The 24,832-nt window shown below is 40.3% G+C and overlaps 2 protein-coding genes and 1 long non-coding RNA gene across 6 annotated transcripts in view; 1 reads left to right on the top strand and 2 right to left on the bottom strand.

Annotated features, from left to right (window-relative positions):
• The window catches only part of cenpp (centromere protein P), a 308,552-nt gene extending 307,469 nt beyond the window's left edge, over positions 1-1,083 (top strand). The window contains exon 9 of the mRNA XM_078543378.1: positions 229-1,083. Coding sequence (XP_078399504.1) covers positions 229-275 — 47 coding nt within the window. The 3' untranslated portion in view covers positions 276-1,083. The remainder of the gene's footprint in view (positions 1-228) is intronic.
• Positions 1-24,832, bottom strand: part of LOC144681619 (uncharacterized) — a 324,557-nt gene that overhangs the window by 73,603 nt on the left and 226,122 nt on the right. The window lies entirely within an intron of this gene.
• Positions 1-24,832, bottom strand: part of ippk (inositol 1,3,4,5,6-pentakisphosphate 2-kinase) — a 74,946-nt gene that overhangs the window by 5,874 nt on the left and 44,240 nt on the right. For 2 of the 4 annotated variants that reach the window (XM_078543348.1, XM_078543350.1), the window contains 8 exons: positions 22,606-22,727; positions 21,730-21,819; positions 20,036-20,094; positions 16,687-16,759; positions 14,406-14,685; positions 9,807-9,957; positions 3,593-3,695; positions 239-318 (listed from right to left, as the gene is read on the bottom strand). In XM_078543348.1, coding sequence (XP_078399474.1) covers positions 239-318; positions 3,593-3,695; positions 9,807-9,957; positions 14,406-14,685; positions 16,687-16,759; positions 20,036-20,094; positions 21,730-21,819; positions 22,606-22,727 — 958 coding nt within the window. The remainder of the gene's footprint in view (positions 1-238; positions 319-3,592; positions 3,696-9,806; positions 9,958-14,405; positions 14,686-16,686; positions 16,760-20,035; positions 20,095-21,729; positions 21,820-22,605; positions 22,728-24,832) is intronic. The other 2 variants (XM_078543351.1, XM_078543349.1) reach the window with 1 other exon arrangement.

Genomic DNA, 24,832 nt, shown 5'->3' with positions numbered 1-24,832 from the left:
TGAGATTTAAACAGGTGAAACCATTTCATAAATTGCTCCCAATTAGGTAATACTACAAATAAACAATTCCTAAAAAGGGGCGAGTCTTGGGTATAGAACCTACGTCCTGATGAAGATAAGGAAAATGTTAACCTGTCTTTTACCTTCAGAGATTTTCATGGACTGTCACTTCAGCATTTATATATTTTTTTAAAAATTCACACTATTTTACTATATTTCCAATGACAGACCCTCTTACCGTTCTTCCAGAGGACAAGGAGAAAGCGCTATCATGATGGAGCAATCCTTGGCTGTTGTGGCAACCCTGTACTGATGAATCTGTATAAAAATTTAGAAAATAATTTTCTGGTCATAATAGATCCACACTTTAAAAGCATCAATTTTTATCATTATGGGCTAAATGAAGAGGACTATACAAGAGCTTGCTCCAGGTCAAACAAATAAATGGATCTTGGAGTGAAAATGCAAAAACTACATAGAGCAAGGATGATTGTATAAAAGCTAGATAATATTAATCATTTATTCAATCGTCAGAAAAATTATGTCAAAGCTATACAGGAAATGGCAGAATTTCATGATTTATCACTGAATCCAATTTAGAAAAGCACAGCAAGAAAATACTGCGTCACTTTGCAAGTTGCAAGATAAAACTCAAATATTTGGTGTCAGTTCTGGTCACCTTTTCCATCTGATTGTATGCAGTTGCCAGTATTTAAAATAAAGATCAGATGGTGATGGAGCTTATCTTAATGCACAGCCATTTTAACAGCAGTCAATAAATGAGCACTGATAGCCTCTCTGTTCATCATCTCCTGCTTGGTGTAGACTCTTTAAAAGATGGAGTTTAACTGCTTTGGGCACCAGATAGATATAAATCAAGCTCAGAAACAAGTTTTTCAATGATTTTACTAACAGCATGCAAAGATACAAGTTACTCCCAATCCAAAGAAAACAGGATACCATGGCTTCGGGGCTCTATTCTTCCTAGGTCGGTTCTAATAAGCTGCAGGTTTCCGAGCTATATTTATATTTCATTTCTGACTTGGCTTTGCTCAACTAACAAAGATTTTGTGTTATAAAACACACAGGGGTAATATATTGTAGACCAAGGTCCACTTAATTACACATCTTGCTTCAGCACAGTAAAGATGTGAAAACAAAATAATACTCCCAGATATTGTTCATTTTAAAAATTATGACACTGACATCCTACATCTCAAGGGAACACTAGCATGAATGTTCAATTATTTCCATTGAAGTGTGTAACATGGCAGTAAAATAGCATACTGGACAACTTAACAGAATCTCATGTATAAACATTGAACAGCCTCAATGCAAGCACGACTAAGTTACTTACCCTTAACCTCCTTTCTCTGGAGCTCCATCAATCCTACCCACCCAAATATAGAGATGTTCATAACATGATTAATGTCACATTTTAAAAGCACCAACTTTTATAATTATGGGCCAAAGGAAGAGAGGAGGTTGCCCCTGGAGCTTGCCCCAGGTCAAACAAATGGATCTTTGAGTGAGAATGCAGAACTATATAGAGCGAAGATGATTGTATAAAAGCTAGATCAGGAATGGATTTGTTCTACCTAAAAGATGTGTACTTAACAGCTGCAAATAAACAATCTGCGCCACTGCTAAAAATTACATCAAACTTGGTGCATTATTTCTTCATGAAGTGCTAATCAGGTGAGTAAATTTGCCTGTTAGCTTTAATCTAAAATCAGTGTTTTGCTGCATTACAGTCCACTGCATGAAGGTTCCACAGTACATTACTGTGACAAAATGCAGATGTGAAAAATTTTATTTCGGAATTTTAGATGTAGCACACTAGTGCCAAACTAAGAAATAACCTTATGGTTATTCTATGAAACACTCCTGGTGCCTGCCCAAATGCAAACAGAAAAATAAACAAATTTAAGGTCATATGACATTTCTAGTTTAAAATTACAAAAGCAAAATACTGTCAGTACTAGAATTCTGAAATATTAAAAAAAAATTTTAAATGCTCAGGTCAGATGATCTGAAATGTAAGCACTCTACAAATGCAGCCTGACCTGCTGAGATTTCGCAGTTTTCATTAACCTAGTTTAAATTGGCATGATACAAGGCTCAAGTACCAGTTAGCCAGTTTGGCTTTTCAAATACTTATACCAGGGTGCTTGCTCACTTAAGTTTATCAACTGACGTAGCAGCTGATAAGGGAAAACCCTCATCGAATTACAGAATAGCTGCCAGATGTGACTTGTACATTGTCCACTTAAAACAAAAAAAAAATGAATGAGAAAAGTTAGAAATCTCAGCTACTTACGAGAAGCCACCAAGATTCCACGGTTTTAAACAAATGAAACAAACTTCACTATAAAAAGTTGGAAATTTACAATATCTATTCTGTACTCTAACATTCAGAATTAACATAAGGTAAATGAATTAACAGGCAAACTGTGGTCAAACACATCACACTGCACATTAATGACAGATGCGATCAAGACAGATCCCACTGATTTCTCAGCAACCTACCCAGACGTCAGTGAACGCTGAGTCACAATATCTCATTAAAACTCTGTTTACCTCACAAGAGACTGCCACTCTTCACTTTCGATGACCTGAATTCCCTCAAAAGCTGCTCTGACTCAGACTGCATCAATGACTGCTCACCTCCCGATAGGAGGAGACACTGAATTAGAACTGAGACTGCATTCCAAAGCTGCACTCCAACCAATAACCATCTTTTGGTGATCTCCACCTATCACTGGCCCTCTATCCAGCTCTACACCCCCACCCCCCATAAACCAGCTTATATTTCACCTCATTTCTATTTTTACTTAGTTCTGTTGAAGGGTCATTCGGACTCGAAACGTTAACTGTGCTCGTCTCCGCAGATGCTGCCAGACCTGCTGAGTTTTTCCAGGTGTTTTTGTTTTGGATTTCCAGCATCCGCAGTTTTTTGCTTTTATCCTAAAGGTCTGGAGCCTGCTAACAGCTGCCAGGGCTTCTCTGTGAGCTGCAAACCACACTAGGTCCAAAATGCAACAAACCCCCTCTCCCAGCAAATGCACAGATAAATTGAAACCCAAGAACCACCTAAAACTTCACCCATCTCCATGAGGAAGTAGCCTTTCAGGGTTCACTGAATGCTGTTAGAGCTAAACATCTCACTGGAATGCACTTCTTTGCAAGCAGTATAGACACCACGTCTCCAGTATTCCAGTTAAGTAAGCCCACCTGCTGTTTATGACTCCATCTCTTCTATTTTGACTCTAAGTAAACATGGGTAACCTTCTGAACTGCCTTTTTCTTTTAGGTGTTCTGATAATCTCTGAAGCCCAGTATTTTAGTTACCTTACCTTCACAACAACCTTCCTAGAACTAAACATTACCTCCAAAATATTAACATGAACCATGAATTAGATATTCATCACAATAGACATTTATCAAGTTAACATTTTGACACAAAACAATTGAACTAAAATGGAATAGGTCTACATCAATATTTTGAACAATGCTAGGAATTAGTTTTTTTTAATGCAGTCTGCATCCTATTAATACACACCATGAAAAATTAACCTGTATCCAGTTTTACCTTTTGGGCTGCATAGTCCACTGTTTCATCATCTTGTGAATGATTATCTGATAGACTTTCATAAAAGGATTCGTTATAAGGGCCATCTAAATGTAACCTACTCCTGCATAGGGAAAAGTGGAAATAACAGTTACATAAAATCAAAATACTGTGGCTACAAGAGCAGGTCAGAGGTTAGGAATAGTGCAACGAGTAACCCACCTCCTGACTCCCCAAAGCCTGTCCACCATCTACAAGGCACAAGTCAGGAGTGTGATGGAATACTCCCCATTTGCCTGGATGAGTGCAGCTCCCACAACACTCAAGAAGATTGACACCATCCAGCTTGATTGGCACCACATCCACAAACATTCGCTCCCTCCACCACCAACGCACAGTAGCAGCAGTGTGTACCACCTATAAGATGCACTGCAGGAATTCACCAAGGCTCCTTCGACCGCACCTTCCAAACGCAAGGCCACTAAAATCTAGGAGGACAAGGGCTGCAGACAGATGGGAACACCACCACATGGAAGCTCCCCTCCAAGTCACTCACCATCCTGACTTGGAAATATATCGCTGTTCCTTCACTGTCACTGGGTCAAAATCCTGGAACACTCTTCCTAACAGCACTGTGGGTGTACCCACACCACATGGATGCAGTGGTTCAAGAATGCTGCTCACCACCACCTTCTCAAGGGCAACTAGGGATGGGCAATAAATGCTGGCCCCAGCCAGCGAAGCCTACACCCCATGAATGAATAAAAAAAACTGTGCACAATAAAAAAAATGTATATTAAATCTTAGTCTACGCTTACAATCTCTTCCAACCAAGTAACTAAATAGCGAATTGAGCCTTCCACAATGTCTCATTCATAAGGGTGTATAGCTGGAAAGCTATTGAGCTAATCTCAGCTGGGATTATAATGATTGGACTCAACAACCCTTAGTTTTGGAGGAGGAAGGGCCACCTTTCTGTTCCTGATCAAGATCGAGCAGCCCCTGTTGAAGCAATTTGTATGGGGTGGCAGGGGAATGACAAGCGACACAAACACAAGACTATGTCACATGACACAACTGGGCACATGTATGATGTTATGGCTAACCTCAAAAGCAGAATGGTTAATGGCAAGATGCACGTGTGTGTGCACATCTGTAATAGAGGAAATTAAAACAGCACTGGCAGGATCCACAGAAATCTTTATTTTAGTTTTTCTTTTAAATCTAGTTATTACATATCTCATTTACAAAGAAAAATTAATAAGGATTAATTCAGAAGCACAATTTAAATTGAAAGACAGGAACTTCTGCCAATATCTCTAAAATTTGTGAAGTAGCTGCATTGAAACAAGCTTTACTGTAACCCAAGTATATTGTGGCAGCCACATCCAGCACTTAAAAACATTTTGGTTTCCAGATTTCCATGCAGGTGGAGGGGAGGACCTAACACTGGATTAATCTCAAATAGCACTTCATTTACAGATATTGGGTGTGTAAAAACAAACAAACAAAACCATCTTATAAAAATACATTCAAAACTTCCGAAATCCAAAATTAAGTGCGATCATTTTTGCAGCACCCCACCTCCCAAATACAAATTAATACCATACAAATAGTAATGACCAACATGGGAATCTCAGTTTTGGCTAGGTATTGCTCAGGCTTTCACATACAGAAGGATATCCAAATCCTGTTGCATTCCTGGCCAAAACGAGGGGTGGTATTAATAGGTAGGACTTTAAAAATGCCCTTGTACCTGAGCCATCCCATATCTCTGGTTAAGGATAATAGAGGCCAAGATAAATAAATATAAACAGGATCTTCATTTCAATATAGCAGGAAGCATAATTGTTCTGCTAATTTTCAAATGCTGCATAGACAAATATTTAATAAGCTTGTTACTGGAACATAGGCATAGCACATAATTTTAGATTGGTTCTTGTTCAGAATTTTAGATTCCAGTGAAGCCAAAGTGTGAAAATTTCTCATACTAAAATATATGAGAACATTACCATCCTCTGAAGATTACTCTTACATGCATTATTCTCACAACCCTAAGTGTTAATTGTAATGTAGAGATGCAGAAATAATACTTTGTTAGAAAGCCTATTACTAAAACTTAAAAGGATGTTACAATATTAATTTAAGATTTAGAGCCCAAGAGCACCCTCATGTGGTTAGTACAAGACACACAGGGAACTAAAGTTCACAATAGGTCATACTAGAGGGAGATAATTAGTAGCATTTATTTTAAGATTTTATCATCAGTTGGACAAATGTCAAGGATGCACTCACATAACCTACTACTACTACTGTTCAGAGTTGATAAGTTGTCTCAATGGATTAAGAATCGTCTTCACAACAGAAGGCAGAGGACCGCGATAAGTTAATAAATAAATGCTGCCTCTGGGATAAAATAGCCAGTAATTTTCCAAAGGTTGTTCTGGAAGAATTGTCGTTTCAAATATTTGTAAACAACATGGAATGGAGTGCTTTCACGCTAACATTAGATTTCCCGACAATGAGTTGCAGTGGGCAGATGAGTGGAAAGGAATCTAACTTCAGAGGAACTTAGACCAATTACATAGATAGTTACATCTGCCATATCTCAGCCTAATTGTGGATAAATGTAGGGTACTGCATATTGAAGCAAGTAAAACAAGACAGGTATGTATACAACATGAAGGAATCCTTTTAAAGTATTAAATTAGAAGGGGATTAAAAACATCTGGTCAGTATGAGACAAGTTAACAAAACAAATTATATACTCTTCTGCTTCTAGAAGGTAATGGGACCACATATCAGGACAAGTTATATCAACAACAGGCATCAACGGTGGGGTCTTGTCTACCACACCTCAAAAATGATTCCAATGAGTTTAAAGAAGAGTGAGCTGGATATTTTACAAGGCATCGGAGGGCTTAATAAAGAAAAAACTCACCTAAAACTTTTGTGCCAGAGGGGGGGAAACATTCTTAAAATAATAAAAGGTGTAGATGAAGAACATAGGATTTGAGCTGAATGTAGGACTAGAGGACATAAATTTGTAATTAACTAGCCTCAAGTACAGAAAGAAAATTAAAGAATCTCTCCCAACTGTAGGATAGTGGTTATCTAGAATAGACTTCTGGAGAAGGTGGTTGAATTGAGATCATTTGGCACTTCACAGAAACAAGCTGAAATAATTTGTTTGGAATTGTGGATTGAGGATTAAAGCTCTATGAACTACACTGCCAGCTTGCCCAGAAGTCAATGCAAGTCAGCCAGCACAGGGCTGACAGTTGAATGAGATTTGGTGCAAATTAGAACATCGGGAGTAGAGTTTTGGATTACCTCAAGTTTACGAAGGGTAGAACAGGAATGAGTAGCAGCAGAAGACTAAAAGGTCTGAAAAATAATAGCTGAAGACAAAAGGGTCTGAAAATTTTTTTGTCAAGGAATCATGTAACTATAGTAGTTTTTATGATCTATAGTGAATGTAAATGCTTCTAGGCCATGGAACTATTAGATTTCAAGTGGGTAGAAACATTAGTTCTCCCTTTGTTTACCTTGTATTATCGTTAAAGCTGTGGATCAATGGATCAAATCACCAGAGACCTCAATATTTTAGCACTCAATGTAGATAGTGCATCTGGTACAGGATGAAGCCCATACTAACAGAATATGATCTGGCTATATTATGTAAATGTGGAGGAAAGCAAAGGATGACACCAATGCTTCACAAACTATTTTCCAATGTGACCCCACTTTAACTCACCACCTTGAGGGCAATTAGGGATGGGCAACAAATGCTGGGATTGCCAGCAATGCCCACATCCCATGAAAGAATATATTAAAAAAACTCTTCAAAATTAACACCATCCCAGGTGCCAGCAAAAACAAAACTATAGCAGCATAGGAACATTCCACATATAATTAGAGTTCACTTATTATAGTTCAACATGTCATACATCAGAAATATGAAAATGTTTTTAAAGTACTTTCTAAAAATGTTATTTTATACACATGTAGATTTCAGCCAAGCTCTCCATATTCTCTGGTGACAGAAGACTCAGTGAAGCCCCTCTTCCCTCACCCACCCTCACATTGTAATCAGCCCCACTCCCGCCACACTCCCCTCTTCCCAAACCACCCCCCCACTCACTCAGCAGTCGCTTTCCCCAAACCCCCACTAGCCTGCTGAAAGCCACAAAGACCCTGGTTCCACTGCTCTCCCCTCGTTATTAGCAGAGATGTTCCAGACTTTGAGATTCCTTCAGTCTTTGGCTACATTGAAGGTGGTGCCAAGGGGAGGCAGAGATTAGGAAATAAATTAAAAGGGCAGAAGTCCATGATTCAGAAGTTGGAATTCCACCAATTTGCAGAAATTTCTCATCCCCAGTAGAATGTGGGAGAGCCAGGAGTGCATTGGAATAATCAAGTCTTGAAGTTACAAAGGCATAAATAAGGGCTTCAGCAGCAGATAGGCTGAAACAAGGGTGATGTCATCAAGGTGGAAAAGGCTTTCTTAGTGATGGCACAAACATGTGGTTGAAAGCTTAATTCAAGGTCAAATAAGACACCAAGATTACAAATGCAGTCCAGTTAAGTCTCATACAGTTGCCAGGGAGAGGGATGGTCAGTAGTAATGGAACAAAGCTTCAATCCTCCCAATATTTAATTGGATGAAATACCTGCACATCCAGTACTGGACGTCAGATAAGCAGTCTGATAATTTAGCGACAATGGAGGAATCAAGAGAGGTGGTGGTGAGGTAGAGCTGGGTATCAATGTACATGTGAAAACTGACATTGTGCCCTTTCGGATGATGCCATCAAAGGGCAGCATGTAAATGAGAAATTGTGGTGGCGGCGGTGGGGGCGGGGGCGGGAGAAACACCAGAGGCAATGGTGTAGGAGCAGGGAGAGAAACCGCTGCAGGTAATTCTCTGGCTACAATTAGATACATAAGAAAGGAACAGTATTCTTGAGGGAGATGCATAGAGGGGTGCTGAGAGCTGACCTGCTGGCTGAGTCCACAGGGTCAGCAGAGGGTTGGGGGGGGGGGGGGGGGGGGGGCGAGTTGGACAGGAAGATTAGCTCCCTTGTCAGAAAAATCTATGAGGGAATAGGATAGGGCAATTGAGATTGCTGCTCATAATGAGCCCTTCAGAAGATGTGAAGAGACACAGAGGGAAGCTGTAGGCTCATCTAAGAGGGAGGTAAACCTCCAATGGTGGCGACAGAAATCGAAGGGTTGAGTAAGGGAATTGGGAGGGCAGAGTACCTGACAGGGAAGTAGTGAAAGGATGCATGATGATAGAAGGGTCTAGGGGAGGTAAAATAGTAAAAAAAATACTGGAAATAGAATGATGGTTTCAGGTCCAGAATGGCAGCCAAACTCTGCACACAAATGGACTTGGAAAGCTTGTTACATAAAAATCTGATGCTAAATGGGAAATTGGAGATAACAGGAAGGAGTCCAGATTTAAAGGCAGAGATCCCGTGGTGGGATAATGACGTTCATAAGGTGGAATCAGCATGGAACATCACTGAACTGCTGACCGAGTTGAGAGACTGCTACAGTGAGAAGTTCGAAAGCTATTTGAGTGTAGAAATGGAGGACCCACTGACAGTAGTGTTTTTGTTGGAATGAACATGCAGGTGGTGTACAGAGTCAGTTGCAGAAACATAAAAGATGATGGCACAGTTGGAGCATGCCATAAAATCCAGAAGCAGCAAAGTGATTTTCTGGCCGGGAACAGACTAAAGCTGTACAATCAGTGGTCAGTCACTGGCTCAGCAGGAGACTAAAGTCACTCAATCACAACACTGGTGGGAGAAAGGCTACAAATTGATCAAAGTTGCTTTAAATATCACAAAAAGAACAGATCAGAGACAGAACTTGAGTCTAGTGGTATAGCCATTACATTCCAGGGCAGAAGCATTTTCTGCTAAAAACATGTTAAAAAACACCCAATGGTAAATCAGGAAAAATACACAGGGAAAAAAAAATTAAACTCTGGAGGAATTTAACCGCCAACTCTCAGTCTACCCAGATAAGATTTCCTTTCCCACCCAATATTTTCTGGGATTATAAATGTCTCTAGTCAACTCACCTAATGCTTAACACTGTAAAATGCTATTGAACTGTGGATACATGTGTTATATTTAAGTAGCTAATACCCATGGAACATATTATCCCATCCCTATTTTCATTTACTCAAGTAGTACAACACATAGTAAAGTCAGCTAACCTGTCTGTTGGAAATTCCTCTATGTGCTGTTGAACTCTCAAGTATAAAGGATAGATTCCATCAATGTCCATCATATCAAGCATCTGCACTTGAAGGATCCGAGAAAGAACACAACCTTTAGGCAAGCCAGAATTTTCCACTACATGAATACCTGGAAGAAATGTTTGTATTACTGAAAATAAATTCAGTTGACTATGAAAAAACTTAAATGGAAATATCCTTGAAATACAGTTTTAAGCTGGAGCTAGAGTTTTATGGTCTTATATCAAAAGTTACATTCTTCATTACTACATAGCCACATTTGCATCCTAATAATTCTGACTGAAAGTTGATGCTTTTGTATGTAGATAGGTAATGGATATCCTCCATTTGAACTGAGTGATGATAATTTGCTTTGTGTTTGGTGAAAAATAGACAAGGAAACAGGCCAGCCAAGTGAACTGAGAAATGAAAAAATTGCAACAAGGTGAAAACTAGAATATAGTAAAAATACAAGAGCAAAAATATAGATCATGTAATATTGATTTAGCAAATGGTAGATTCAATTAGAATTTTTCTCTTTCTTGGGATGTTAAAGTAACTGGTAAGGCCAGCATCTATTGCCCATCCTCAATTGCCCTTGAGGTGGAGGAGGAGAATCACCTTCTTGAACCGCTGCAGTCTACATGTAATGTAGATACACCCACAGGGTTGTTAGGGCGTTACGAGTTTTGGCCCAGCAACAGTGAAGGATCGGTGATATAGTTCCAAGTCAGGATGGTGAGTGACGTGGAGGAGGACTCAAGGTGGTAGTGTTCCCATGTGTCTCCCTGCCATTGTCCTTCTTAATGGTAGAGGTCATGGGTTTGCAAGGTGCTGTAGTACATCTTATCGATGCTACTACTATGCGACAGTGGTGGAGGAAGGGAATGTAAAGTGATGGAGGGAGTGCCATCAAGAAGGTCCCTTTGTCCTGCATGGCATTTAGCTTTGAATGTTGTCGGAGCTGCACTCATCCAGGCAAGTGGAGAGTATTCCATCACACTCCTGACTTGTGCCTTGCAGATGAAGAACAGGCTTTGGGAAGTCGGAATGAGTAACACACCAGAATTCCCAATCTCTGACCTGCTCATGTAGTCAGGGTATTTATATAGCCGATTCAGTTAAGATCCTAGTCATAGTGATCCCCAGGAAGTTGATGGTGCGAGATTCAGCAATAGTAATGCTATTGACCATCAAGGGGAGGAGGTCAGATTCTCGCTTGTTGGAAATGGTCATTGCTTAGCACTTAATTGCATCACACATCAGCCCAAACTGGAATGTTATCTGGGTCTTGTTGCACACAGGTCAGGCTGCATCAGTATCTGAAAAGTTGTAAATGGTATTGAACACTTTGCTAATGATTGTACACATTCCCACTTCTGATCTTATTTTGAAGTGAGCTGAGGATGGTTAGACCTAGGACACTACCCTGAGGAGCTCGTGCAGCAAGCAGGGGCTGAGATGACTGGACTCCCGCAAACCATCTTCCTTTGTGCTAGGTATGACTGTAACCAATGTACTCTCTACCCCTCTTCCCTCCCAGATTCCCATTGACAAAGAGCACCAGCAAAATTGAAGTCACACTGGATCCAATGCTGCCTTGATATCAAGGGTGGTCATTCTCACCTCGCTTCTGGAATTCGGCTCTTATGACCATGTTTGAACCAAGGCTGTAATGCGATCTGGAGCCAAGTGGCTCTGGTGTAACTTCAGCCACTGGTGAGCAGTTTGTTGCTCAGTTAAGTGCTGCTTGACAGTACTGCTGATGACACCTCCCATCACTTTGTTGATAATTAAGAATAGACTTATGGGATGCTAATTGCTGGATTTGATTTGCTTTTTGTGGACAGGGCATAGTTGAGAAATTGTTCACATTGTTGGGTAGATGCTGATGTTGCAGCTATAATTGCAGCAACTTGGTACGAGCAGCTAGTTTTAAGGGAGCATGAATCTTCAGTACTATTGCCAGGATGTTGTCAGGGCCCACAGCCTTTGCTGCATCCTGTACTTTCAACTGTTTCTTGATGTCATGTGAAGTAACTAGAATGGCTGAAAACTGGCAGTGGCGGTGGGGACTTCAGGTGGAGGCAGAGGTGGGCCATCCACTCAGCACTACTGGCTGAAGGCAGTTACAAACACTTCATCCTTGTCTTTTACACTAACTGCTGGGTTCCTGCATCATTGGAGATGAGTATGTTTTTGAGGCCTCCTTCTCCGTTATTTGCTAACTGTCCACTACCACTCAACTGGATATGGCAGGACTGCAGAGCTTTAATCTGGTCTGTTGGTTGTGTGATTGCTTAGCTCTGTCTACAGCATGCTTCTTCCAAAGTTTAGCAGACATATGTTTATGGCTTCAGCAGGATGGCACTGCATTTTTAGGTTTCTTTTTATTCATTTACGAGATGTGGGTGTCACTGGCTTTGCCAGCATTTATTGCCCATCCCTAATTGCCCTAGAGAAGGTCTGCCTGGTGCTGCTGCTGGCATGCCCTCCTACACTCCTCTTTGAGCCAGGGTTAGTCAACCTGATAGTAAAAGATAGTATGAAGGAAATGCCAGCATGAGGGCACAAGTTGCTGCTGCTGAAGGCCAACAACACCTCATGGATGTCTAGCTTTGAGATGCCAGGTCAATTCTGAGTATATTCCATTTAGCATGGTGGCATTGCCACAAAACGCAATGGAGGGTGTCATCAGTATGAAATGGATGCATCTCCACAAGGACTATGCAGTGTTTACTCCTACTAATATAGTCATGGACAGATGCATCTGTGACAGGTAAATTTGAGAGGACGAGGTCGAAGTCAAGTACCATTTTCCGCCCCCCACCGGTTGCTTCTCAGGGCTCCCCACAGGCCCACTCTAGCAGATATTTCCTCAGGACTTGACCTGCTCAGTCAGCAAAAGTGGCTCGGTAGCACAATTGGTGACAGATATGAAGTCCCCCATGAAGATTACATTCCATGTCTTTGTTACCCTTGGTGCTTCCTCCAAGTGGTGTTCAACAGGGAGGTGATATGTTTCATCGGCTTATGGAGGGTGGTAGGTGGTAATCAGCAGGAGGTTTCCTTGCCACGTTTCACTGGAATCCAGAGTCAGTGTTGAGGGCTCCCTGGATCACTCCCCTCTGAACATATACCGCTGCTCCGCCACCACATATGGTGGGTCTGTCCTACTGATGGGACAGGACGTGTCTACAAACGGTGATGCAGGAATCTGGGACATCAGCTGTATGGTATGATTTATTGAGTATGCCTATGTCACGCTGTTGCTTGACAAGTTTGTGAGACAACTCTCCACGTTAGTGAGGAGGACTTTGCAGGGTAGACTGGGCACGGTGTGCCTTTGTGGCATCAAGGAACCCCAGCAAAATGCTAAAAAGCACTTACTGGCCAAAAATTGAGGAAAAAAACTAGAGGATTCAATTGTCAATTCATGCTCTTGACAGTATTTCTTCCACCACTCAATGCTTTTCGCAGTTGTAAAGTGAAGAGATATACAAGAGCATACAGCTTTTTACATGAGTTAACAGCATATGAATGGCTAAAAGCTTTCTTCCCACAATTTAACTTACACAGGAACATTTCCTATATTCCTACTGAAAATATCCCATCTCAGAATATGAAGCTGAAACTCACATTTAATGCATAAATTACAAATAGAAGTAGAATGAAAGAAGTCATGCTAGTGAAAACAAGAATAATAATCCAAATAGGTGGTGTCCTGCAGACAAAGTCACAGGTACCTCTCTTAGTTTACCTAAGATATAGAAAATAGACCAAGTGGAGTGGCCTACGGCTTTACCATGGTGACAATGAAAAATTAATTCAACTAACCAGCTTTATATTTCTTCAGAAATAGCAGACATCACTAAATCTTTATGAAAAGGCCCAGTTTTATCAATGTATTATGATCCTTTTGGCACCGGGGGAAAAACCTGCACTTTATTTTCAACCTATTAAAAATGCAACTTTTACAACACTAGTAGCTGCACAAATCTGTTTTCACAAAGTGCATCCAAAGATTCATGCAAGAGGTTACTAAAATCAACTACCATCTTGTTTATTGTTCAGTTAAACTTTGTTATTGAGTGGCAGGATACAGGGATTCAGGATTACAGTTTAAAATACATAATTATGGTCCCAGATTCAGTGTGGTGGTTCAAGACCAACACACATACACACACACACACCTCTCACTAACAATGCAAACAAATTTAAAACTAAATACGGGTATTGTTGGCAAACCTGATCAAGATTATAAATTGAAAATATTTGACTAACTTTTCACAAGGCAAGACATACAATAATCTCTTTAGCTAGCAATTAAGAAATTCAACAGCTAAAGGAGGCACCCTTGCCTATAGAATGGAAGAGGATATATATGTGGATAAAAAGTTAAGGGGCTATTTTCCTTCAGTCTCCTGCTGGCTGGCTGGGCTAACTCATATTTGTATCCAAGAATACAGATGAAACAACCTAATTTCATAAGAAAATCACAAATCACACTGGGTTTCTGAAAGAAATATGCATCTGCAGACATACACACATATATGGGGCTAACAAAAATACACTCACCATTTCGTAAAACTTCCCTGCGAAAATGACTTGCTTCACAGTGACTCCTTTCCTCTGAGACAAGTGTTCTCTTCATATCACCTGTCTTGCAAGTGTCTACATTGCTCACCAAAGCTATTGTTATTACATGAATAAGTTCACGGATAACAGTTCTTGTGCATTGCAGTCCACTAACCACACCATTAGCAGGAAAGAAGTAAGCTTTCAAATGATTAGCAAGTTCATTCAGATCCATTAAGTAGTCCTGGTCATCTTTACATCCAAATATTAACTCTCCATTCTTCATGTGTTAAAGTAATGTAAGACAGTTGTGTGGTCGGTTGGGTGGGGTGGTAGAGGCAAAGGGAGGAAAGAAAAGGAAAAGAAAAAAGAAAAATTAATTATGTAAGACATTAATATCTCCAGGGGTTAATAATTCAACAGCTACCAAAATAATATTAAACAAGTATGAACTATTTGAGTATTGCTGGAAAAAAAAACATTTTTGTCAAAGCTTTTCATCTTGCACTCATCAGGACGCTTCACAAGAATGCAAATCCAAGGGAAGCAACAAATTTACACTGTATGAGAACAGAGTGCTGATTGGTAAAGGCATTGCCACGGAGAATGCACCAGTTCATGGTAACTGACAGTTAACTGCCCAGCATTGTTTGCAATTTTAAACCATGCAGCTTGACTGATTGGTCAAGGAATTGCCCTGAAGAATAAGCCAGCATATGGCTGTCACTTTTGTTTAGCTGAAACAGGCACAAACGTGTACATGTTCTGTCCGTTTGCACAGAACCAGGCCCTGAGTATCAATATACAGAATTTCCAGTACATAAATGCACCACACTGCGAGTCTGAGCGAATTTTAAATTGGTTGTCAGCATAAAATTCTTAGCGCACTGAGGATTATTTAGCAAATGCTGACCAATCACAGGATCACATCTAACGTTGGACATACGGTTTTGAGAGTTTTGCAAGCATAGGCTGGTTGGGTACAGTCTGTACCTTGCCCGTTGCAAACAGCAGAAAGGACATACTGTTTGATACGATCTGCCAGTCTTTGGAACATATGGCCTACATACCTAGCATCACACTGGCACTGAAAACCTTAAGACAAAAATGTGTCTTTTTTCAGCAATACTCAAATTCCGTACCACCAAATGACTGTTCAGGAACCATTTCAAGAATAGTACATTTGGGACATTTTAAATTTTGCCTCCTGCATGTGGAAAATTCTATATTTTTTGCATTTTGTCAGGACAAGGCAACATGTTCCTCAAATTATAACCAATGTAATTTGAACCCAGAAAATACTGAAAACAAGTTTCTCCAAGAGGGGAGATATTGTTTAAAAAGTTCTACAAACAAGTGCCCCTATATTCACTTAAGCAACCAAACTTACACACACAATTCTTTTACAGACTAACCATGATGATCAAAGCTGTAGTTTGTGCAATGCAAGAAACGGCAACCAAATGAACATCTTATGCAACAGCTTAAACAGTGGGGGAAGATCCCTTAACTACAAGCGGTTACTCAGTCAAAGGGCAGTAGATGGTGTAATACATACTAAAGAGCTTCTACTTTGATAACACAATTACTTAATTTCCCCATCCCTAAAGAACAAAGGCAGCTCCTGTCGATTTAAGAAATTTAATAATCATATTAAGGTTGTCTCTTCAGCCATTGATAAAGAAAAGCAGTGTTTGGAGATAATAGGTTCAATGAAGGAAATATTAAGTGTGCTTCTCGTATTAAAATATTCTATGAGGTGAATGACAAGGAATTGAATAAATGAAAGGGAAACCTTTTAAGTAGAAATAGCTTGGTCCATTTCAGTCTAAGTACGATTTTTGACAACATAAGTCATCATAATTATGCCAAACAACCTCAGGCAGTAAAAATTAACCTACAAGCATGGAGTCTCAATCCTTCAAGGTTTTAATTACTGTTTTAAAAATAACCTTTTTTGTCTCTTAATCCCATCCTTCTTTCCTCCTCTATATTTTGCTTTCTTTGCCTGGTTTGACATTGACACTTTCTGGTTCAGACTCTACACTATTTGTTAATAAGATTGAAGAATTGTTAATAAGGTACAGTTGCACTTGTGCCATTTCAACGTCCATTGGAAATAACTGCTATGCCAAAAGCTCACAGAACATAAATGGGCAACAGCAAATTTAATGAACAGCAGGTGGCACTAGTTTGTCGGTAACTGTACATTCTGCTCCATTAAACTATATAACTTAAAACATTTCCATGCTGTTAAGCTAAGCACAGTGACTGTAATTACCTTAAAGATTTTTAAGTTGTTCTGGGGCTCCTGTAGCAAACTTTTCAAGGCAATGTGCATTCGTTGTTTATTCCTGTAAAACACAGGCACATTAGAAACTGAACTATCGCACTTTAAGTATTGCTCGTGTCCAACACAACATTGCTTTCCTGAGGCAAGCCTGCACTCCCAACAAACCAAAGGACACCTTGAAAGCAAAGTGGTCTCGACAGGATGCCCAACTTATTTATATAGCACCTTTAACATAACGGAACATCCCAAGGCGCTTAACAGGAGCATTATAAAACAAAATATGGTAACAAGCCACTTAAGGATTCATTAGGTCAGGTTCTAAGGAGTAACTTTAAGGAGGAATGCGAGTTACAGAGACAGTGTAGGAAGGGAATTCCAAAGCTTGAGGCTTAGGCAACTGAAGGCATGGCCACCAATGGTGCAGCAATTATAATTGGGAATGCACAAGAGGCTAGAATTAGAGCAGCAGAGATATCTTGGAGGGTGGTAGGCTTGGAGGGGATTAGAGTTAGGGACACAGCCGCAGAGAGATCTGAAAACAAGGATGAGAACTTTTAAAATCAAAACACTGCTTGCCCTGAAGCCAATACAAGTCAGTGAGCACAGGGGTGGATAGAGGAACAGGACTTGCGAGTTAAGTCACAGGTAGCAGAGCTTTGGATGACCTCAAATTTAAGGACAGTAGAAGGTAGAAGACCAGCCAGGAGTGCGCTGGAATAGTCTGACCCAGAGGCAGCAAAGGCACAGATGAGGGTTTCAGCAGAGTGCTAAGACATAAGCAAGTCAAGGGATGTTGCGGACATAGAAATAGGTGGTCTTAGTGATGGCACAAACATGTAAGAAGCTCGTCTCTGGATCAAATGCGACATCAAGGTTGCAAACAGACTGGTTCAGTCTCAAGCTGTTGCTAGGAAGAAAGATGGATTTGGCAATTAGGGAGCAGAGTTTGGAGTGGGGACGGAAAACAATGGCTTTAGTCTTTGCAATGTTTAATTGAAAGAAATTTCTGCTCATCAAGTACTGGATGCCAGATAAACAGTCTGCTAATTTAGCAACAATGGAGAGGTCAAGCGGGGTGGTGGTGAGATAGAGCTGGCTGTCATCAGCGTACATGTGAAAACTAACACATTGGATGATGTTGCCAAGGAGCAGCCTGTAAATGAGATATAAGAATAGGCCAAGGAAAGACCCATCGGAGAAGCCAGAGGTAATGGTGCAGGAGTAAGAAGTGAAGCCATTGCAGGTAATTCTCTGGCTACAATTAGATAGATAAGAATGGAAACACAAGTAGTTCCACACAACTGAACGACTGGTGTGGAGCAGAATGGTATGGTTAACTGTGTCAAATGCTGCAGACAGGTCGAGAAGAGAAAGTTTACCTTTGTCACAGTCACATAGGAAATAAATCCATTTATTGCGTCAGGATTACAGAAGTGGGATCTATTTACACTGTCACTTCAGAAAAGGATTAGTATCAGCTATGCTAAGCACCTTCTTGAATGAAACTATCCACTAGATTTATTCACAGATAGTAGTATAGAAACTAGGAGTGACAGCACGTTGAAAGTTGGTCCATCTGACAGCAGTGTTGAACTAGTCCATTAAACTATTTCATTGAAGCAAAACAATAAAATCTCAAAAGTTTCATACACTTGAGACAACAGCCCAAAGTGTCCAGGTTGTTGGAAATTGGCCACAAAGTTGAGAGATGCATGTCAGGACCCTGCAGAAGTATTGACACACACACGCGCTGAAATTGCCTGGGAAATCTAAACTTCTGATGGGCTGATTTACACTGCTCAGGACTCTCCACCAATTTCTCCGACAGTGAGTTCAGCGTCAGACACTTGGGCCCGATACGCGGGACTTACCTAGATACTTATCCAGGAAATGTTATGCTGGTTAATACCTGGTATAACTCAGTGATTAGCCAGCATAGCTGGCCAGCATGAACAGAGCACCACACCCAACTAAGAGCAGATAGTGGCATAGTGGTAATGGCACTGGACTAGTAATCCAGAAGCCCAGGCTAATGCTCTCGGGACAAGGCAGCTGGTGAATTCAGGTAATAATCTGGAATTGAAAAGCTAGTCTCAGTAACGGCGACCATGAAGCCACTATAGGTTGTCATAAAAACCCATCTGGCTCACTAATGCCCTTAAGGGAAAGAAATCTGCCATCCTTATCCAGTCTGGCCTATATGTGACTCCAGATCAACAGCAATGTGGTTGACTCTTAACTGCCCTCTGCAATGGTGTGGCAAGCCACTCAGTTCAAGGGCAATTAGGTATTGGCAACAAATGCTGGCCTTGCCAGCGACACCCACATCACATGAACAAATAAAGGAACCACCCCCAACCTGACCACCCACCCATTTACTGAAAGAAAACGACAATTACTGTCGTGAAAAGGGGCATGTCCTGTCTTTGTGCATCTTTTCTTGCACCCGACAGTCTTCCCCATGGATGTCTGCATTGACCCATCGATGCTTCAGCCAGGATCGGAAGGCCTGGCTGAAAAATAATCACAAAAGGGTCAAGTTGCAGAAATCTGCGTGGGCAGCATCAATCCTGGCTGGAAGATCTAGGCCAACATTCTTGATTTAAACCCACATTTGATTGCAGTTTATAAAATGAAATTTAATATTTGTTCCAGTTTGTTTGCTGAAGAATTTGGACAACCAGCTTGAACTATTTTCACACTATGAAGACTAACTTGTCAACAGTATTTAGGTTTCACAGCACAAAGGTTGCCTGATTGATGTGCTAGCTATCATGGTTACCCTGGTGGAACAAAACACCTCTACCATGAAAGCATGAAAATTTCTCTTCTCTCCATCTAATCAGTTGATTTGAATGGTCATCGATAGAGAAACTGTGCTTAACAACCCAACTTTAAAATGTTTCTAAAAGTTGGAATGAATTGTACATTGCACTTGAACAGGACAGTAAAGCTTATTTGCTCTTCACCTCAACTATAGGAAGAGGAATAGGCCATACAACACCTCAACCCTGTTCTGTCATACAATTAGATCATGGCTACTAGGATCTGGCACTCATCTACATCGCTTGCCGTATAATTGATGACAGAAAAGTAACTCAGCCTTTTTACATTGTTGAGGTACATAACATTCAGTGCTCAGGTAGAGGTCCCAGGAAAGCTTCTAAAAACATTAAAAAGCTGTGATTTACAACAATGCTGATCACTAATATCTCAGTAACAAAGATATATTCATAGAGCTATCAATTTTTCCAGTTTAATTCAGTATTTTTCCAAAAAGGAATCAGATCATCACGTCCAGGTTTATAGCACATCTTATTCAGAACTTGTACCTTACCCTGAGAAAAGATCAAGAGGGCAATATTTGCTAATCCTCTTCCATTTTCCATTGGCCACCTATTATAAAGAAACACATTAGTTAGACCAAAAATCTCAAAATCAACTAGGAGTGCATGCAGAATTGGTTTCATAAATGATTGTGTATCTTTAATGTGAAATTTAAACCAGAAAATAATTTGCACCTTCAAAAAAGTTCAAGTTTTACCACAAAGGGAACCCTTATTTAAAAAACTGAAAAGTTGCAGATAAAACACATGACAAAATGATGCTTTTGAAGAACCAACAGGATGCTGCAAATTGGTGGGGTTGCAGGGGGACAGATTGAGGAGAGATTAGGGTTAATCTAAATGAAAAAGGTTAAAAATGGGCCAAACGGCCCCTCTCATCTGTAATAACCTTACTATCTTCTAAAACCAGATTCACTTACAGAAAGAAGTGGTACACCTTGCTTGATATAGAGTTATCCCATACAGAAAAAAAAAAGTAGTGTCTTCTATAGACACGAAATGTAAATATCCTGTTTATCTTTTTTACTACAGGGCAAGCTTTTCAATTCGAACACAAAAGATTTCAATGTCAGCTTTATTTCAGTTTGAGAAATATTTTTAAAATTTGTTTTGTTCAACTCTATCTTTAAAGAATTTTGTAAGTATAATTTAGGTTGACTTGCTTCAATTCCATATGTTCAGGGACTGTGTCGAGTCCAGTAAATGTTGCCACCTAATTAGAGACTTTACTATGCCTGCTGAAACGCAGAAAAACACTGTTTATTGACAATGTTGGTTTCTTACCTAAATCATGCTAATAAATTTGCTCTGTGGTTTACAGACCTAAATCATGATTAGATAAAATAATTTTCACTGTCTGAAGTCAAAGCAAATCATGTCATTATTTCAGCTTACTCAATATCAAGTGCTTCTATTCAACCTCTGCACTTAAGAGTATGATCATCTAAGCTTCTGACAAAGGGTACACCTCCAAAATTGCATTTTTTTCCCTTTATGAATGCTGACTAACTTGCTGTGTATACCTAGCATTTTGTATTTTTATCTAACTATTGGACAAGTGTAGGCACACTCCAGTTTGCAGGAAGCAGGTATTTGTCTACAGAAATTAGTTTTTGTTATGAACCAGGATAGCTGAATGAAAAATAATTTACAAACATAAAACTAAAACCCACCAAAACATGCTACATATAGCCACTCTGCAAATGGCTAATATACACACACAAAAAAAAAAATGGAATACAGTGCTGCTCACAGATAAGGATGACACACTGTTACTGCATTACCACACTGTTGGAGGTACCACCTTTCAAATAAGACATTAAACAAAGGCCCTCGCCTGCTCAATCGGGTGTAAAAAAGGACCAATAGCACTATCTCTAAGAAGAGCAGGGGAGTTATCCCTAGTATCCTGGCTATTGTTTATTCCTCAATCAGCATCACACAAAAAAAACAATAGCTGGTCATCATCACACTGCTGTTTGAGGGAGCTTACTGTGCACATATTGGTTATTGTCCTACATTACAACAGCGACTGTACATTAAAAGCACTTCAACTGCCTGTAAAATATTAAGACATTTGGTGGTCAAAAAAAGCTCTACATAAACGGAAGTCTTCCTTTATAATTTTGAAGATGTCGAGTAATTTATGGAAAAGTAATGAAAATTTATAGCTGATAAAAAGTACCTTCAGATGTTGGTGCATGCAATAGCGACACACATGCCGCTTAATGTCCTTGGCAATGTGACTTGAGAAGGGGATAAATCCACATTTAGGCTATAAATAAAGAGAAGGTAGATTACCCCACTGGCAATAGTCAACATGAAAATCAACCATTTAACAAAATTGTAAGTGATTTCCTATTTTTAAAAATTCCATTGTGAAATTTTGTTCAAGTGCATCACAAAAGGCAACTGTCACAGATATATACATGAATACTTCAAAGGAATTTGACAAACCTGTCACCAATTGTAACTAAGTGCTAAGTTTTTCTTTTAAATCAATAGTTCTTAGAATGCGGGCAAGGCCAGTTTGTTGCTCATCACTAGTTGCCCTGAGAAGTTGCAGTGGGTTTTCTTGACTCAATGCATCCATATGATGGAAGTGCTGAGACAATGCTGTTAGCCAAGCTGTGAATGCCACTCCACAAAGGACAGTTAAGATTCCACTAATTGGTGTGGGACTGCATAAGGCGCAAAGGAAACTTCATAAAAGTAGTTAAGCCAAAAAAAAAGACTTTGTCTACACACTTCATATAAAATAGTTACTACAGTATTACAATTGACATTCATCTGTGCTAAATATCCTGAGCGTAGTTCACATATAAATGACTAGGAACCATACTTTGCTTGAATAAAAAAAACATTTTTATTAAAATATACTACACATACAGGATAAGTTACAGAAATAGGATGTTTAATAATAGAGGTCCCTGATAATGTGTTCTCCTAGCAGGAATAGAGAAAATTACCAATCTCAAAGCAATAACAAATGATTCTTCAACATTAACCAAGATCATCTATTTAAAGAAAGGTGAAAATTATTCAGTGTTCATCCAATTACCTTGATTTCTATACAAAGGGGTGGTCGTTTTGCAATTTGATGGCAGGTTTGGAATTTGGTGAGATCTGGAAGGCATAAAGCATACCCACTAAAGGCATCCATCACTTTATTGCAACGTGATCCTGTAAAGTAAAACAAGAGATGTATTTCTGATTGCAAAGTAGAATTAAGTTACAATTTTAGCTTTGGAACAAGTTGGGTGCTGTCAAATTCAAAATTAATAAATGAATTACAATATATTACATTCAAATACTTTGTTGGTGTTGCAACCTTAACACCAGTCACTAGATAACAATGATTTTTTCCCCCCCCACCAAGGATATACTTCATTCATAAAATATCTAAAAGTACATCCAAAACAATTCAAATTGTCATTACGGAAAGTGCAATAATATTCAACTCTTCTCCACAAGAGCATGTTGCACGCTAAGGTGCTTCAATACAATTGCAATACATGTAACATTTATTATATACATTCAATGGCAAGCATACAGTTGCAGGGACTCTACAATATTACTGGCACCTTGGTGCACTAAGGCTGAGAAGGGCTTAGATGATGGTCTTTCCACACTGCGCCTTTGAAGTAGCTGTCCCAGATTTAGTGCATCCCTCAGCATGTAGTCTTGGACCTTGGAAACTGTCAATCTGCAACAGTCGTGGACAACTGCAGTGGAAGACCAACAAATTTTGGGCAGACCAAAGAGCGTCTTTCACCAGGCTGATGATCCTCCAGCAGAAGTTGATATTTGTCTCAGTATGCATCCCTGGGAACAACCCATAGAGCAGAAGCTTGGGATAAACCTTGACAAAAATCACTGCATCTCTTTCCAGACCTTCTTTACAAAGGCACATTCCAGAAGGTGGTGTGCGACGGTCTCTTCTCCACAACTGCCACTTCAAGGGCAACGTGCAGTGGCGCAGACTTTGGGCACACACGAAGAATCTGGAGAGTGCTCTTCTCACCACCAGCCAAGCTAAATATTGGTGCTCATTTGAGTGTTCTGGCGATGAGGCTTTCTGCCAAATGACTGACAGTCTGCTCAGGGAACCACCTGACAGGATCCACCATTCCCTTTTCCGGCCGGATCTCAAGGACGTTCATGAGGACCATTGTGATGGACTTGTGGTCAAAAATGTTTTCCCTATATAAACATTCCCATGAGGGACGGTGATACGGCACAGTCCAACTGGTTGGAGTGTTTTGTGGCAAGGTAGCCAGACCCATCTTTGGCAACACCTGGGACAGGTAGCACCTCAGTACACACAGACCAAGTGTCACTGTGTTAAGGGTTTACACAGCATGATACAGCCACACATAAACGTAACCATCAGGACGAGGGTGACATTGGGTACATTTTGCCCCCGTCTCTAGAGCTTTGTACATTGTGTCCCTCCCTGCAGACACAATCCACCTTTGACCTCCAGAGTGCGTAAAAGATGACTCGAGTGTCCGCTGCGGCACAGGTTCAGGGTGTGGGCCAGATCTGCATCATACAGCAACACAGAGCACCTCACACCTGATGACCAGGTTCTTACTGGAATGGAGGGGGACATCTCTACCACATGTCCAGTTTCTGCCTCACCTTGGCTATATGCTCCTCCCCAAACCATATTGGCATCACCATCAGGTAGTCTGGTCTGACGGTGAAGGAAACAAAGGATCAGTCGGTCCAAAGTACGTGTCCTCACTCTTACAACGAATTGCCTTGGCTCCAGAGGCCAGTTCAAACTGGCCACAGATGGTCATCAGCCTGCATCCATCAGCAGATCAGAGCAGAAGACAGCGATGTCATCAATGTACAGGGAAGCCTTGATATGCACACTTCCGATGCCTGGGATCATCACCTGTTATGCCCAAATCCCTCCTGATGTGTTGCATAGAAATTTTACTGAGTACATGAACAAGACAGAACAGAAAAGGGTAGTCCTGCCAGATTTGACTGGAAAGCTTTACGATTCCCACCCACTGGTTGAAACGGCATAAGACCATATACCATAAGGCATAGGAGCAGAAATTAGGCCATTCGGCCCATCGAGTCTGCTCCACCATTCAATCATGACTGATAAGTTTTTCAACCCCATTCTCCCGCCTTCTCCCCGTAACCTTTGATCCCCTTACCAATCAAGAACCTATCTATCTCGGTCTTAAATACACTCAATGACCTAGCCTCCACAGCCTCCTGTGGCAATGAATTCCATAGATTCACCACTCTCTGGCTAAAGAAGT

The sequence above is a fragment of the Cetorhinus maximus genome, chromosome 6 (genome assembly GCF_964194155.1).
Source record: "Cetorhinus maximus chromosome 6, sCetMax3.hap1.1, whole genome shotgun sequence".
Classification (NCBI taxonomy): Eukaryota; Metazoa; Chordata; class Chondrichthyes; order Lamniformes; family Cetorhinidae; genus Cetorhinus; species Cetorhinus maximus.
Note: the sequence above shows the minus strand (reverse complement) of the source record. Positions and strands in the feature narration are given on the sequence as shown.